At 43.1% G+C, this 15,468-nt stretch overlaps 1 protein-coding gene across 1 annotated transcript in view; it reads left to right on the forward strand.

Annotated features, from left to right (window-relative positions):
• Positions 1–15,468, forward strand: part of LOC132765513 (stimulated by retinoic acid gene 6 protein-like) — a 68,360-nt gene that overhangs the window by 36,762 nt on the left and 16,130 nt on the right. The window contains exons 5-9 of the mRNA XM_067463963.1: positions 802–922; positions 4,979–5,024; positions 10,477–10,605; positions 13,793–13,863; positions 14,571–14,682. Of these exons, the coding sequence (XP_067320064.1) occupies positions 802–922; positions 4,979–5,024; positions 10,477–10,605; positions 13,793–13,863; positions 14,571–14,682 (479 nt within the window). The remainder of the gene's footprint in view (positions 1–801; positions 923–4,978; positions 5,025–10,476; positions 10,606–13,792; positions 13,864–14,570; positions 14,683–15,468) is intronic.

The raw sequence follows: 15,468 nt of genomic DNA on the forward strand, positions 1-15,468 counted from the left end.
GTCTTCTCCCATCATTTGTCACCCTCCCATAATTTGATGTGACAACACAAGAACTTGTTTGTTTCTCTGATGCCTTCTGGTAGCGATAGCAAACAGTGCAAGCCTTGGCTTTGCCCATGTGCAGTTGTTTTGATGCTATTGCAGAAGCCCTGAACTGCTTACCTCTAAGACTGGGATTCTTATTTTGAAGAGGGAAAATGCAACAAAATCCAAACTAAGTTGATTTCTACTGTTGGCAAATGGTAGCAGTTGAATGGTAATTGAAAATCTGTACAAATAACTACTTACTTAGGTGTGTGGAAGGGAAACCATAGTAGGTCAAGGAGCATCACTCCACTTGGGGTTACAAAATGAGGCTCTCCATCAACATCTTTAAAGTGATTGTTGAAGTACTTAACCAAACAAATATGGCAGTTTCTCACTTGTCATTGATGGTCGTGTATCTAGCATATTCATTTATTTTTTCCCTGTCTCCTCCCAATATGGAAGGGGAAATGGATGTGATATGGTCCTCCAGATGGCTAGAGGACTGCATATCCCTTTAGCTGTATCCAGCACCTTCAGTAATGAAAACTGGAACTACAGCTTTTCTCAAAAGCGTCATATCTCCTCTGCCAACTGTAAAAATAAAGTCTTGAAGGAAAAATAATCGCATAAATAGTGCTCAAGGCTTAATTTTTAAAAAGTTTTTGATAGTAGCTATTCTATCAAATACAGTGGGTCTCAATATGGAATAACTGTGCTTTGAAAAAGCTTTTGGAGAACAGAATAAAAACACAATCCTTTTCTCTCTTTTTGCAGTTTTTTGGGTCATACTCACAGCCATTGAAGTGGGCGTTGCTATGTATCCTTTCTTTGCCTGTCTTTCCTCGAGATACCCAATTGTAGGAGCTGTGTTAGGATTTCTTTACACAGTAGCATGGTGAGTAGATCATTCATTGGGGAAAATGGCTCGAATGCCACTCATAAGAACATATGGGATCTATATCTTCATAAAATCCAATGGCACTGTGAGCATGTCTGAATGCAAATTACATTTACTTTATTTAAGTTCACCAAATGGTTTTGTTTGCAAAGTTGCAGGAGGATTGTCATTGACTTCCTTTGGTGTAAGGTGGATGGCTTGTTGTCTGGGGCCAACATCAAAAGAGGGTTTTTGGCATTTTATTGCCTTAAATTTGAATGAATGACTGTAATCTGAAACCTGCAGGAATATTATAGGCAGTCCCCAAGTTTAAAGCATTTGACTTACATATGACTCATAGTTACAAATGGAGGTGAGAAAAAGAGGAAGGGAGAGAAATCTACCCCTTGGAAGGGAAATTCACTCCTGAAAGAGTTATCACAGGGAAAAGGTGTCTCAACTTAAACTTTCTCGCCAATTCTTGTTTCCACAAAAAGTCAAATTGTTCAAAATCAATTATCACGGTGACAGAAAGTGAGCTGAAATAATCAAACAGGGACACAGACAGCAAAACAAATGCCACAGGGGTGTTAACCCTTCCCTGTGCTATCCAAAGTGTGTGTGTGTGTAGATATGTATATGTATGTAGGTGTGTGTATAGGGTACAGGTTCTGACCTATAAAGCCCTAAACGGTTTGGCACCTGCCTACCTTCGTGACCGTACCTCTCTCCGTGAACTAGCCCGAACTCTTCGATCTTGCCCCAAAGTTCTTGCCCCAGAAGGAGGCCCTCCTTTTGTCCTTGCCAGTTTCTCAAACTCGCCTTGTGGGTACAATGGAGAGAGTCTTCTCCCCTGTGGTCCCCTAACTCTGGAACTCATTGCCCGGAGAGATTAGGAAAGCCCCTACCTTAGAAATCTTTAAAAAGAATCGCAAGACCTGGCTCTGCCGTTGCGCTTTTGGAGAGTAGTTACATAATCTTAAGCTATTGCCCCCTCAACGTTCTTGTCCTAGGAGTACACCCCCCCCCCGGTATGGTCAGTCTATCACCCTATCTCTTTACGAGTTCTCACTCACAAATAATTCTGTTCTTTTATCTCACCCTGAGTTTTTAAATCATTTTATGTACATGAGGCCAGCTCTCTGTTGTTATGTTTGGTTTACTGTTTTTTTAAATATTGTTTATTGTATTAATACATTTTGTACTTTATTGCGATGTTGTTTATTTTATTGTAACTTGTATCATATTTTATTGTAAATTGTTGTTTGGACTTGGCTTCATGTAAGCTGCCCCGAGTCCCCATTGGGGGAGATGGTGGCGGGGTATAAATAAAGATTATTATTATTATTATTATTATTATTATTATTAGGATGTGTGTGTAGGGGTGTGTCTGTAGGTGTGTGTGTGTATGTGGCTGAAATTACACTTTAAAATGTACTTGTTCCGACTTACAAACAAATTCAACTTAAGAACAAACCTACAAAATCTCACTTAGAATCATACAGTCATTGAGTTGGAAGAGTCCTCATGGGCAGGGCTGTAGCCAGAAAAGAAATTCGGGAGGGGTTGAAATTTTCGGGGGGGGGGGGTTGAAAATTTCGCAGGGGGGCGGTTTGAAACCTGCCTCCTAGCTCACGCTGAAGCAAAGAGCACAGCAGGGGGCAGAGCAGCCTTCAATAACCTGTAGCTCCGCCCTTGTCAATCACCTCCACCAAGTCTGGCCTACTTAATGAGAGCATTGAACATCCCCCTCCCCCAACTTGGTTGCTTCACTACTGTTCTGTCATGCGCTGGGCCTGTAAATAATTGTCTTTAGAACAGGAGATGTGCAACCTTTGCCCAGCGGGAAGCCAGGGGGCCTAAAGAGAAGTTCTCAGAGGTTTCCACCACAAACAGTCTTTAGATGGCTTGAGAAGTACAACAAAGTCTTTTATTAATGAACAATCAGAAACTTCTCTTGTCTTCAGTAAAGTTAAGCAAATGATTCCAAGCTTTTAGGCAACTGGTGAATTCCTAATCTTGCCCATGAAGGACAGGCAACTGTCTTCAATAACTTCTTCTTTAAAGGAAAATCCCTTTTTTAACTTCTCCCAGGCTGACTGTAATCTAACTCTTACTGATGTGGGCTCCGCTACCGGGTCGAACTGCATCTCGAATGCCGAGTGGACCTACCAGCAAGGCAGTAGATGTTCTCCAGCTGGAGTTCTTTGTTCTTTAGGGCTGTTTTCCTGGAAATTCTTTGGAGACTCTTAAGACCTTTCTCCCCCAGAAGGTCTTAAGGGTTGAAACTTTTGTACAGGGAAAGCTTTCACACATCCTATACATAAGCCTACCTTGTTGAGACTAACTAAAAATGGCTCCCTTCCCTCCCCAATTGCCCTGAGCAAGGGGCGGGACCAAAACTTAACAATGATGGACAGGTGACTTGCCCTATGACTGCAACCAAAGAAGCCACCTATCTGCAGAGTCCCTGAAACCTAGGACTGAAAGCAAACATTTAATACAAAGCAAATAAAGTTGGAGCTCCTGATACAGCTGTACCAGAACAACTACATCGGCTATTGCTGCAAGTAATGACAGTGTGAATGAATTGCTTATATTTGCTTGAGATAGTGCTTGCAGTTCTGGAGGGACTCTTGATTTTTTGCATCTCATAAACTTAGCATGGGGATTTGGTTAACCAGTTAAAATTCATGTGTAAACCAGGTTTTTCAAAAAAATGTGAAACATTTCGGGGGGGGGGTGAACCTCTAACCCCCCCCCCCTCACCACGGGCCTGCTCATGGGCCATCCAGTCCAACTCCCTGCCAAGAAGCAGGAACATCACATTCAAAGCACCCATAAGAGACTTGTTCATAACTTGGGGACTGCCTGTATTTAGTTAGCTCTCTGCATTCATGGCTTTGATCGCGTTAGCTAGACCTGGTGGATCTATCTTGGTGGACTAAGGAGCCATAAGTTTGAACTCATTGTATGAATGTGTGTGTGGTGGACTCAAGCTTCAGGAGGGAGAAACACAAAGAATCATCACTACTGTCAACTCCTGTTCCTGAAGTCTGAGGTTGCTGAGTGCACATTCACAGCAACTTTGGGGCAATTGATAGTGCCACAAACCCATCTATTGAAACCTAAGGCCCCTTGATGCACATTCACACAGCAATTTCAGACTTTGAAAGAAAGAGAGGAAGAGTAATCACTGCCATGAACTACCCTTTGAAGCCTTGGGCTTCTTCATGTGTATTTGCACAGAATTCTCAGATTTCTGGAGCGAGGCAGAGAGGGAGTGATTGGGCGGTTCAGTAGTATTTAGGTGGGCAGAGATAGATGTAGGGAGGGCAAAAGGATGGGCAAGTGAAGAAAAAGTCAGTGAGGGCAGGTGAGTCCCCTGTGGAGTTTGGCATTGGCCATTGTCACCAAGAGGGGTAGAAGAAAGTGTGCCTTCTGGTTGCCCTTCCAGGCACCTTCCCTGCCCTGCATCTGTGAGTAACATGTCTACATTCACCCCCACTGTGAGAGGAAGAGACAGTGGAGGCTGATGGTGGGGCTCCGCCTACATTTGCTATCCTTGAGAGGGTATCAGTGATACTCCCTTTTTGAACTTTTGTGGAGGACATCTGCCTCGGCTTCTGCAAATGTGCAAGGCCAACTATATACATGATTGGCAAGATTGGAAAAGGCAAGAGATAAATCACAAAGAACAGACAGTAACCATTATGGAATGGCAAAATAGTTACAGTGGCCATTAATAAAGCAGTGGTGGCACTAATCCTATAATGCTAACATTTGGGTTTTTTTTAAACTCTATTTGAGGATATGGAGGAACTCAAAGGCTATGAGATAGTCTTGTAGCTTCCCTAGTTTCCTCTGTTTGTTGTGGAACCAGATGGAACATTCTGAAGTATGGACGAATTGAGTTTCTGGATTAAAAAGATGTATCTGGAGAAGTAGAGCAAGTGGGAGAGATGACAGTTATGATTATGTTACTATTTTGTTGTAATTCATGAAGGCTCACTTTCATATAGTATCATGTTGTCTTAGAAATGCAGCTACTGTTGTTGTGTTTTATATATACAGGTTGGCAATTACAATCGTAGATATTACGCAGTGCCCCGAGGAGGATGTAAGTACATATGTGTGATTTTTAAATCATGTGTTTTGAATAATGAAAAGTGTGGGCTCTAGACCTAGTTGCACAATGCAGGAATCTTGTTGAAGCTCAACAAGCCTGTGTCTAGCCAATGTTTGCTTGGAGGAACCATCTGTGAATCCCATGGATATTGAGTTAGTGTTCCTATAGGAAAGATACACTAGAAAGGAAAGGCGGAGAGCTATGGCAGAACTGTTGTCCCGTGTGAGCAAGATACAAAGTGAGAGTGTCATTAAAATTATATTCGCTTTAGGACATGGTTCCCAACCTTTTTTTTAAATCAGGGACAACTTGACCGGGGACCACATTGACTAGGGACCACTTGACCAAGGACCACTTTACCAGGGACCACTTTGACCAGGGATCACTTGACCAAGGACCACTTGACCAGGGACCACTTTGACCAGGATCATTTTGATCAGGGACCACTTGACCAAGGGCAATTTCACCAGGAACCACTTTGACCAGGGACCACTTGACCAGGGATAACTTTGACCAGGGAACACTTTGACCAGGGATCACTTTGACCAGGGACCACTCGACCAAGGACCATTTCACCAGGAACCACTTTGACCAGGGAACATTTTGACCAGGGATCATTTTGATCAGGGACCACTTGACCAAGGGCCATTTCACCAGGAACCACTTTGACCAGGGATCACTTTGACCAGGGACCACTCGACCAAGGACCATTTCACCACTTTGACTCTTGAGAGTTTCACTAACAACAGGCAGTGTTATTTATTTGAGAAGAATTTAGGAAGTGAAAATAACTTCCTGGGACCCAATTCAGATAATTAGAGTTGTGAAATATTAAAAATAAATACGTTTGGGGAAGAAAACCATTGCAATGAAGTGTAGAAGGGGAAGTGATTTTTCTCTCTCTCTTTAAAAGAGTTTCAGATTTGCTAACTGCTAAAAACAATACAGTGTACAATATGTTGTTGAAGGCTTTCATGGCCAGAACCACTGGGTTTCTGTGAGTTTTCCGGGCTGTGTGGCTATGTTCCAGAAGCATTCTCTCCTGATGCTTTGCCCACCTCTATGGCAGGCATCTTTAGAGGTTGTGAGGTCCTTTGGAAACCAGGAAAATTGGGTTTACCTATCTGTAGAATGTGCAGGGTGGGAGAAAGAGCTCTTGTCTGTTTGAAGCAAGTGTGAATGGTGCAATTGGCCACCTTGATTAGCATTAAATGGCCTTGCAGTTTCAAAGCTTGGCTATTTCCTAGCTGGGGGAATCCTTTGTTGGGGAGTGTTAGCTCACTCTGATTGTTTCTTGTCTGTAATTCCCCTGTCTTCTGGGTGTCGTTCATTATTTACTGTCCTGATGTTAGAGTTCTTTTTAATCAAGAAAACCAAACATTGAGAAAACCAAAGTGCTGTTCCAGCAGTCACCAGCCATCCCCTCCCCAATGCCAGCGATACAGCTTAATGGTGTAACATTAGAAAATATTGACCATTTCCGCTACCTTGGCAGCCACCTCTCCACCAAAGTCAACATCGATACCAAAATACAACACCGCCTGAGCTCTGTGAGTGCAGCATTTTCCCGAATGAAGCAGAGAGTGTTTGAGGACCAGGACATCCGTAGGGAGACCAAGGTGCTTGTTTATAAAGCTATTGTCCTCCCAACCCTGCTATATGCCTGCGAAACGTGGACTTTCTACAGACGTCACATGCAACTCCTGGAATGATTCCATCAGCGCTGCCTCCGGAAAATCCTGCAAATCTCTTGGGAAGACAAGCGGACAAACGTCAGCGTGCTGGAAGAAGCAAAGACCACCAGCATTGAAGTCATAGTCCTCTGCCATCAACTCCACTGGACCGGCCACGTTGTCCGGATGCCTGACCACCGTCTCCCAAAGCAGTTGCTCTACTCTGAACTTAAGAACGGAAAACGGAACGTTGGTGGACAGGAAAAGAGATTTAAAGATGGCCTCAAAGCCAACCTTAAAAACTCTGGCATAGACACTGAGAACTGGGAAGCCATGGCCCTTGAGCACTCCAGCTGGGGGTCAGCTGTGACCAGCAGTGCTGCAGAATTTGGGGAGGCACAAGTGGAGGGTGAAAGAGAGAAACGTGCCAGGAGGAAGGCGCGTCAAGCCAATCCCGACCGGGACTGCCTTCCACCTGAAAATCATGCCTTCACTGTGGGAGAAGATGCGGGTCAAGAATAGGACTCCACAGCCACCTACGAATCCACAAGGAAACCCATCATGGAAGACCATCTTACTCGTCCAACGAGGGATTGCCTAAGTAAGTAAGTAAGAGTTCTTTTTAATATTGGTAGCCAGATTTTGTTCATTTTCATGGTTTCCTCCTTTCTGTTGAAATTGTCCACATGCTTGTGGATTTCAATGGCTTGTTTGTGTAGTCTGACATGGGGGCATTTCTGTGTTCTCAAATAATATGCTGTGTCCAGGTTGGTTCATCAGAGAAGTCATCTGCTATGGATAGCTTCTCTGGTTGATTTAGTCTGCAGTGCCTTTCATGTTCCTTGATTCGCGTTTGGGAAATGCTGCCCAATGGTGATCCTTATGCAGACTTGTCCACAGCTGCATGGTATACCACCAAACGTGGCACCCAAACACAAATCAAATAACATATACTCTCTAGATATCTTTGCAGACCTTAAGTCTCTGTTGGGCGTGAGGACGCATTCTATTCTGCATACAATTGTATGTTACGAAATCCCTACTCTTGCTTCATTGACCAATATTTGTAGTTATCCACATATTGGGTTGCTGTGAGCTTTTTCAGGCTGTATGGCCATGTTCCAATAGCATTTTTTCCTGACGTTCACCTGCATCTGTAGCAAGCTTCCTCAGAGGTTTGTTCAGAGGTCTGTTGGAAATCAAATCCATTTCTAACTCTTGTCACGGGCAGCAACCAACCAGGCTTTGAAACTGCAAGGCTATTTAATGCAAATCAAGGTGGCCAATTGCAACATTCACACTTGGCTCAAGCAGACACGAGTTCTTTCTCCCACCTTGGACATTCCACAGATATATAAACTCCACTTGCCTAGTTTTCAGCAGACCTCACAACCTCTGAGGATGCCCGCCATAGATGTGGGCAAAACATCAGGAGAGAATGCTTCTAGAGCATGGCCTTACAGCCCGGAAAATTCACAGCAACCCACTGATTCTGGCCATGAAATTCTTCAACAACACATTATCCACATATTGCTGTATTTGTGGTGAATTAGTGCCCTCTAGCTGTAATAATGAATTTTTTAAAATCTTTAACTAACAAGGTATTTGAAGACGGAAGTAAAGGTATGTAGCCTTTAGATATGAAAAGAGAGATGGAGATGAGTTAATAAACTGAAAAGAGGTTGTATGATGAGATCCTATGATTTGAGATGACCTTTCACAATTTGACAGTTACTAGACATGTTGGATTCCCACTATTTCCAGGCAACAGTTCTGTCATGGTCCCTATAGGAAAAAAAATTTCAGGTTGGAGGAAGGAAAATGTAAAAGGTCACAAAGAGACCTTTTGAAGGAGTCATTAAGAAAGTTTGATCCTGTGGCAACCTCTATGCTATTTCTCTGTAAATCTAGTGGTCTGGCCCAACATTAACATTTTAAATGATGAGTTAATTAATTAATTAACATACTGAATGAAACATTTTCGGTGATCGGCGTTTAAAATAGTGAATTGATAATGACAGGCAGTTAATGTTATTAAATTAATTTGGAAATTTAATTTTCCAAGCTCTGGCCAAGACTGGTCGATTGCCAGCATTCCTCCTGGGATGAAAACCAGTGTAACTTAATGATTTGCGCACCAAATGCTTGTGTGGGCCACATGTGGCCTGCTGGCAACATGTTGTGTAGGTCTTGTCTGCATCCTGTATCTGTGTGTAGTCTTTTTATAAATACTGTAGTCATAACACAAAGCAATAGTGAAGTATTATGATGAAGACCATCATAGGAAATGTTAATCTTTTAAAATTCATTTGTCAGAAAATATTTTTTACATTCAGATCACTGGGTATGTTTATTGCCTTTTAAACTGCCTTGACCAGATGGGATTATTTCAAATATATGTGCTATTATGGATTTTAATGCTTACTTTGTCTTGTAATTTTATGTTCATGCTGTTCTCTTTGTATGTATTGATTATGTCACTTGGAAACTGCTCTTAGTCCCCTTGGGGAGATAGAGCGGTATATAAATAAAGTTTTGTTGTTGTTTATTGTTTACCTTTTTGCTCTGCTTTTTAGTAATTTTCAAAAGGCATTGAATGTTTGCCTATATATGTATATTGTTATCTGTTTCCCCTCAGGGGAAATAGAGTGGAATTTAATTAAAGTGTATTATATTATTATTATTATTATTATTATTATTATTATTATTATTCAGGGCTGAACAAGAGTGATAGGTGTGGGGGGTAATTACTCTTCCTAGAAGCCGCTGTGGGCCAAAAATTCCAAAATTGAAAAACAGAGGTGGGTAGAAGTTAACGTCATTCATTCAATTAGTCATTCATTTCAAAAGTATTTCTGTACATTCTCAAACATATTTGATGGGGGATTAAAATCAGAAGGGTCTTTTTAGATCCAGACATTTGCCCCCTTACTTACTTACTTACTTACTTAGGCGATCCCTCGTTGGACGAGTAAGATGGTCTTCCATTATGGATTTCCTTGTGGGTCCGTATGTGGCTGTGGAGCCCTATTCTTGCTCTGCATCTTCTTCCGCAGTGAGGGCATTGGTTTCCAGGTGGAAGGTGGTCCCGGTCGGGGTTGGCTTGACGCGCCTTCCTCCTGGCACGTTTCACTCTTTCACCCTCCACTCGTGCCTCCTCAAATTCTGCAGCACTGCTGGTCACAGCTGACCTCCAGCTGGAGCGCTCAAGGGCCAGGGCTTCCCAGTTCTCAGTGTCTATGCCAGAGTTTTTAAGGTTGGCTTTGAGCCCATCTTTAAATCTCTTTTCCTGTCCACCAACGTTCCGTTTTCCATTCTTAAGTTCGGAGTACAGCAACTGCTTTGGGAGACGGTGGTCAGGCATCCGGACAACGTGGCCGGCCCAGCGGAGTTGATGTTGGAGGACCATCGCTTCAATGCTGGTGGTCTTTGCTTCTTCCAGCACACTGACGTTTGTCCGCTTGTCTTCCCAGGAGATTTGCAGGATTTTCCGGAGGCAGCGCTGATGGAAACGTTCCAGGAGCTGCATGTGACGTCTGTAGACAGTCCACGTCTCACAGGCATATAGCAGGGTTGGGAGGACAATAGCTTTATAAACAAACAAACAATTTGCCCCCTTATGGTTGGGCAATCAGAAGGGTCTTTCCAAAAACACATTAGCACAAGTGTAGCCTTGTAATGTTCAGCTCTGCAATAATGTTTTGCTGAATATAAGGAAACACAGTATATGGCATGTAAATTTCATTGGTAATTCTACTTTTTCCCCCTAGATGGTCGGAGGATATAACGACATAATTGTATTATGGCCATCCATAATATGCTATGTTTTGCTGCTAGGAAAATTTATTTTTATTCTTGTGAAAGATGTGAGAGATCTTCTTGGCCTGGAGTCTGTAAGGGTGAGTGTTTTTTGATGACCCAACCAATCTGAATCCTTTGTGTATATCATACAGCAAAAATTTCATTCCCAAATAGAACTGTCCTGAACAGGATAGTTAGCTAAAACTGAAATTGAACAAAGAATTGTTGTTGTTACTATGTTTATTTATACCCCACTTTTTCTTTCCACAAAGGAGACTCAAAGCAAATTGCATTAAAAGCATTTCCATACAATTTAAAATTCACAAATATACAAACATTAAAACAGGATTAAACATCAATGGTATTCAAAAATTAACAGTTACAATGCATAAAACTGATTAAAAACGTATTTGAAGCTAAGACCACAGCGCTCCCTGTCTTGATTTTTAAAATCTTCCTTTTTTAAAAGGTTGCCTGGATAAAAAGGTTTTGTCCTGCCACCAGGAGGACAGCAGGGAGGGGGTTATCCTGGCTTCACTGAGAAGAAGGGAGTTCCAGAGTTGTGGGGCAGCCACTGAGAAGGAAGTCGCGCTCTCTCTCGTTCCCACCAACCGGGCTTGAGATGGAGGTGGGATCGAGAGAAGGGCCTCTTCTTAAGATCTCAGGGCCTGGGCAGGTTCGTACAAGGGGATGCAGTCAGCCAAATAGCCTGGACCTGAACCATCTAGGGCTTTAAAGGTCATAACCAGAACTTTGAATTGTGCCCAAAAACAGACTGGTAGCCAGTGGAGCTGTTACAACAGGGGTTGTCCCAGTAGCCAGTCCCAGTTAGCAACCTAGCTACAGCTCTTTGGACCAACTGAAGTTTCTAAGCACTCTTCAGAGGCAGCCCCACATAGAGCACGCTACAGTAATCCAGATGGGATGTAACGAAGGCATGTACCATCATGGGCAGATCTGGTTACTCAAGGAATGGACACAGTTGGCGCACAAGTTTTAATTGTGCAAAGGCCCTCCTTGGCACTGCCAATACCTGGGCTTGCAGATTCAATGCTGAGTCCAGGAGGACCCCCAAACTGTGAACCTTTGACTTCAGGGGGAATGTGACCCCATGCAGCACAGGCTGAATCTCTATTCCCTGATCTACCTTCTGACTGACCAGGAGCACGTTAGTCTTATCTGGATTAAGTTTCAATTTGTTTGCTCTCACCCAGTCTATTTCTGATGACAGACACTGGTTTAGGGTCAGGACAGCTTTCTTAGCATAGGTGGAAAGAAATAGTAGAGTTGGGTGTCATCTGCATATAGGTGGTACCATACTCTAAAACCCTGGATGACTTTTCCCAGAAGTTTCATATATATATTAAACAGCATGGAGGACAAAACAGAACCCAGGGATTCTCACAGGACAATGGCCAGTGGTTCAAACAGGAGTCCCCCATGATCACTTTGTGTGTGTGTGTGTGTGGGGGGGGGGAGCATCAGGCGTTCTACCCTATTAGGGAGTTACCTGACTATTTCCAGGTCAGAGAACCAGAATGGATGGCTGTTTTGCCATGCTAACTCCCCTATCCCACACCAGATACTAATTTTGACAGGTTACAGCTAGGGCTCTGCAAAGGCGAGGGCAACAGGATGTTAGGTTTGGCACTTATTCGTTTCAGTTTAGGGCTGCCCCCAGAGCCTTCGCTATGGGTTTTGACCTATAGCCCATTCAGCATAACAGATGCTGAAGTTCTTAATCTTGTGAGATGTACGGCACATTTGATTACCGAGGCACTGATTCTCTCTGCCGGATTGGGTCAGCTGGCAACTGGTAGAACAACTTAGCATAAGGTGCCTGCATTGGAATGGTCAGTTGCCTCTTTTGTTTGGAAGGTGCACAGGGCCTCATTAGATGTGATAGTCATTCCTTTGGGTGGTGATGATTCTGGGCTTACTGAAGGGTAAGGTCCTCATTCATCACCATCCTCTCTGGTCTTACATGGTCCTACAGTTTCCTTGTTTTTCCTCTTGCTCCAAAACACTCAAATATTTTTATTATTTCTAAAAGCTTCAACTTTTCTGGCTTTGAGTAGATTTTTCGGGCTGTATGGCCATGTTTTAGAAGCATTCTCTCCTGACGTTTTACCTGCATCTATGGCAGGCATCCTCAGAGGTTGTGAGGTCTGTTGGAAACTAAGGGTTTATATATCTGTGGAAAGTCCAGGGTGAGAGAAAGAACTTTTGTCTGTTGGAGATAGGTGTGAATGTCTCAGTTGGCCACCTTGATCAGCATTTGATGGCCTGACTGTTTTTAGGTGTGTCTTGTTGCTGCCTGGGGGAATTCTTTGTTGAGATGATTAGCTGTCCCTGATTGTTTTTTCTCTGGAGTAATTAGAATAGCAATGATAAGGGACTATCAATAGCAGTGATAAGGGATAAAGATCCGCATAATCAAAATCATGGTATTTCCTGTAGTAACCTACCGATGTGAGAGCTGGACCTTAGGGAAGGCTGAGCGAAGGAAGATAGATGCTTTTGAACTGAGGTGTTGGAGGAAAGTTCTGAGATTGCCTTGGACTGCGAGAAGATCCAACCAGTCCATCTTCCAGGAAATAAAGCCCAACTGCTCATTGGAGGGAAGGATACTAGAGACAAAGTTGAAGTACTTTGGACACATCATGAGACAGCAAAGCTTAGAGAAGACAGTTATGCTGGAGAAAGTGGAAGGTAAAAGGAAGAGGGGCTGACCAAGGGCAAGATGGATGGATGGATGGATGGCATCCTTGAAGTGACTGGACTGACCTTGAAGGAGCTGGGGTTGGTGACCATACGACAGGGAGCTCTGGCGTGGGCTGGTCCATGAGGTCACGAAGAGTCGGAGACAACTGAACGAATGAACAACAACAAAGGGACTTCAGTCTCCTAATGAGCTCATTTTAAATATGATGTCCATGGCTTTTTCTTGTATTCTGGGTAAGGGAGAATGTGGGAATTGCCCCAGGTCTTTGATGTATTCTGAGCACAGTGCCAGCTTAGCATGTCAAAGTACTGTTCTCACTATATTTCCTGTTGGTTATGTGGACCAACAAGGAGAGGCCCAAGATAACTAGTCTTGTGTGTTTCGGCTCATTACATCAGATCTCTCAAAAAGTTTGTACAAGGAGTCAAAGGTCAAAATATTAATGAGCTAAAAATAACATTTCCTAAATTTGAATGGTGATAATTATTAGCTGCTTAATGTTCTAACTGTTGAGTGTAATTCCTGAAACATGACCTTTCTCCTCTCCCTGCTCTGTATAGGAGGATAATTTTCTTCTGGAGGATCATCAAGCACAGTGTGTCCAACTTCTGTTGAGGAAGCCTCCACTACAGTGAGAATCTTTCTGTTCTTGGAGCATTTTCACTTTCAAATTGAAAAAGGAACCCTATAGAATAGGTCCATGTGATAATAATCCTCAAACCGGACATGCTTCCGCAGTAACTGGCAGGAATGGATGGGCTTATTCAAAGGAGAGTCGATAAGCAAATGAGAGCAGTATGTGTGAAAAAGATCTTGGAGTCCTTGTGGACAACAAGTTAAACATGTGCCAACAATGTAATGCAGCGGCAAAAAAAGCAAATGGGATTTTGGCCTGAATCTAGAGCATAGTGTCTAGATCAAGGGAAGTCATGCTACCTCTCTATTCTGCCTTGGTCAGAAGACAGCCTCTGCCAATGCATTCAGTCCTACTTGATGAAGGAGGACTCGTTTGCACAAAGGGCTGTTCTATCAAAGTCCTGTTTGCTCTCTGTTTCATCTCCCTCCAATAAACAATGTTTGCACAGAACATGTTTTTCATAATTATCAGGATAGAGTCACCAGCTTTTTGGGTTATGAGGTAGAGCAGTCTTGCCATTCTTTCTTGGCAAACTATGGCACTCGTGATAGGAAGGTTTAGTTCAAACATTGAAATGAGACAACAATGCTAGTCTTCTTCTGGGAAATTTAAATTCTGAGGGAGGAATGGAAGAGAAGAATTGTGCTCTCATTATTTTTTAAAAATGTAACTCCTTTCCTGTATATTTTGTCTATCAACAGGCAGCTACAGAAATCCTGGATCAAAAGCAGGCTGTATGAATGGGATTCCAACTTTAAATTCCCAAGCAGGATGATCAGTACATCCGTGCTTGTCGTCATCTGCCTTTACATGGTAATGGAGCTCCATAGGGTGATTCTCTCAGCAAAAAACAGTTGCTTAGTATATCAGTTGCTAAACAGGAAAACATTTCCACCTCAGCTTGAATGAAAGCAACATCTACTGCCACCAGTCTCTAATGTGAGCCGCAGTGGCGCAATAGGTTAATACCCTTGTGCTGGCTGAACTGCTGATCTAAAAGTTGGGTTGCTGACCTGAAGGTTACCGGTTCGAATCTGTGAGATGGAGTGAGCTCCTGTCAGTCAGCTCTAGCTTGCGGGGACATGAGAGAAGTCTTTCAGCTAACAGATCTGGGTGTTCCCCAGCCAATTGTCTCACACCAGAAGCGACTTGCAGTGCAGTATGTTCTCAAGTCACTTCAGACATGATAAAAACCCCAAAAACAAAACAGTCTCTAATCAGCAACTTGGCAGAATTATTTCCAGTGTGATGAAGGCATATGAAGACAGAAATAGTTAATCATTGCAGTGGATTAAACCCCTGTGCCAGTAGGACTGAAGACCGACAGGTTGCAGGGAGAGCGTGGATGAGTTCCCTCTGTCAGCTCCAGCTCCTCTTGCGGGGACATAAGAGAAGCCTCCCACAAGGATGATAAAAACATCAAAAACATCCGGGCGTCCCCTGGGCAACGTCCTTGCAGACGGCCAATTCTCTCACATCAGAAGCGACTTCCAGTTTCTCAAGTCGCTCCTGACATGACAAAAAAAAAAAAAAGATTGCAGTTCATAATCATGTGCCTGGAATAATTCTAATGCTTACTCTAACCCATGTGTCTCATGA

Source organism: Anolis sagrei, chromosome 2 (genome assembly GCF_037176765.1).
Source record: "Anolis sagrei isolate rAnoSag1 chromosome 2, rAnoSag1.mat, whole genome shotgun sequence".
NCBI classification, from domain to species: Eukaryota; Metazoa; Chordata; class Lepidosauria; order Squamata; family Dactyloidae; genus Anolis; species Anolis sagrei.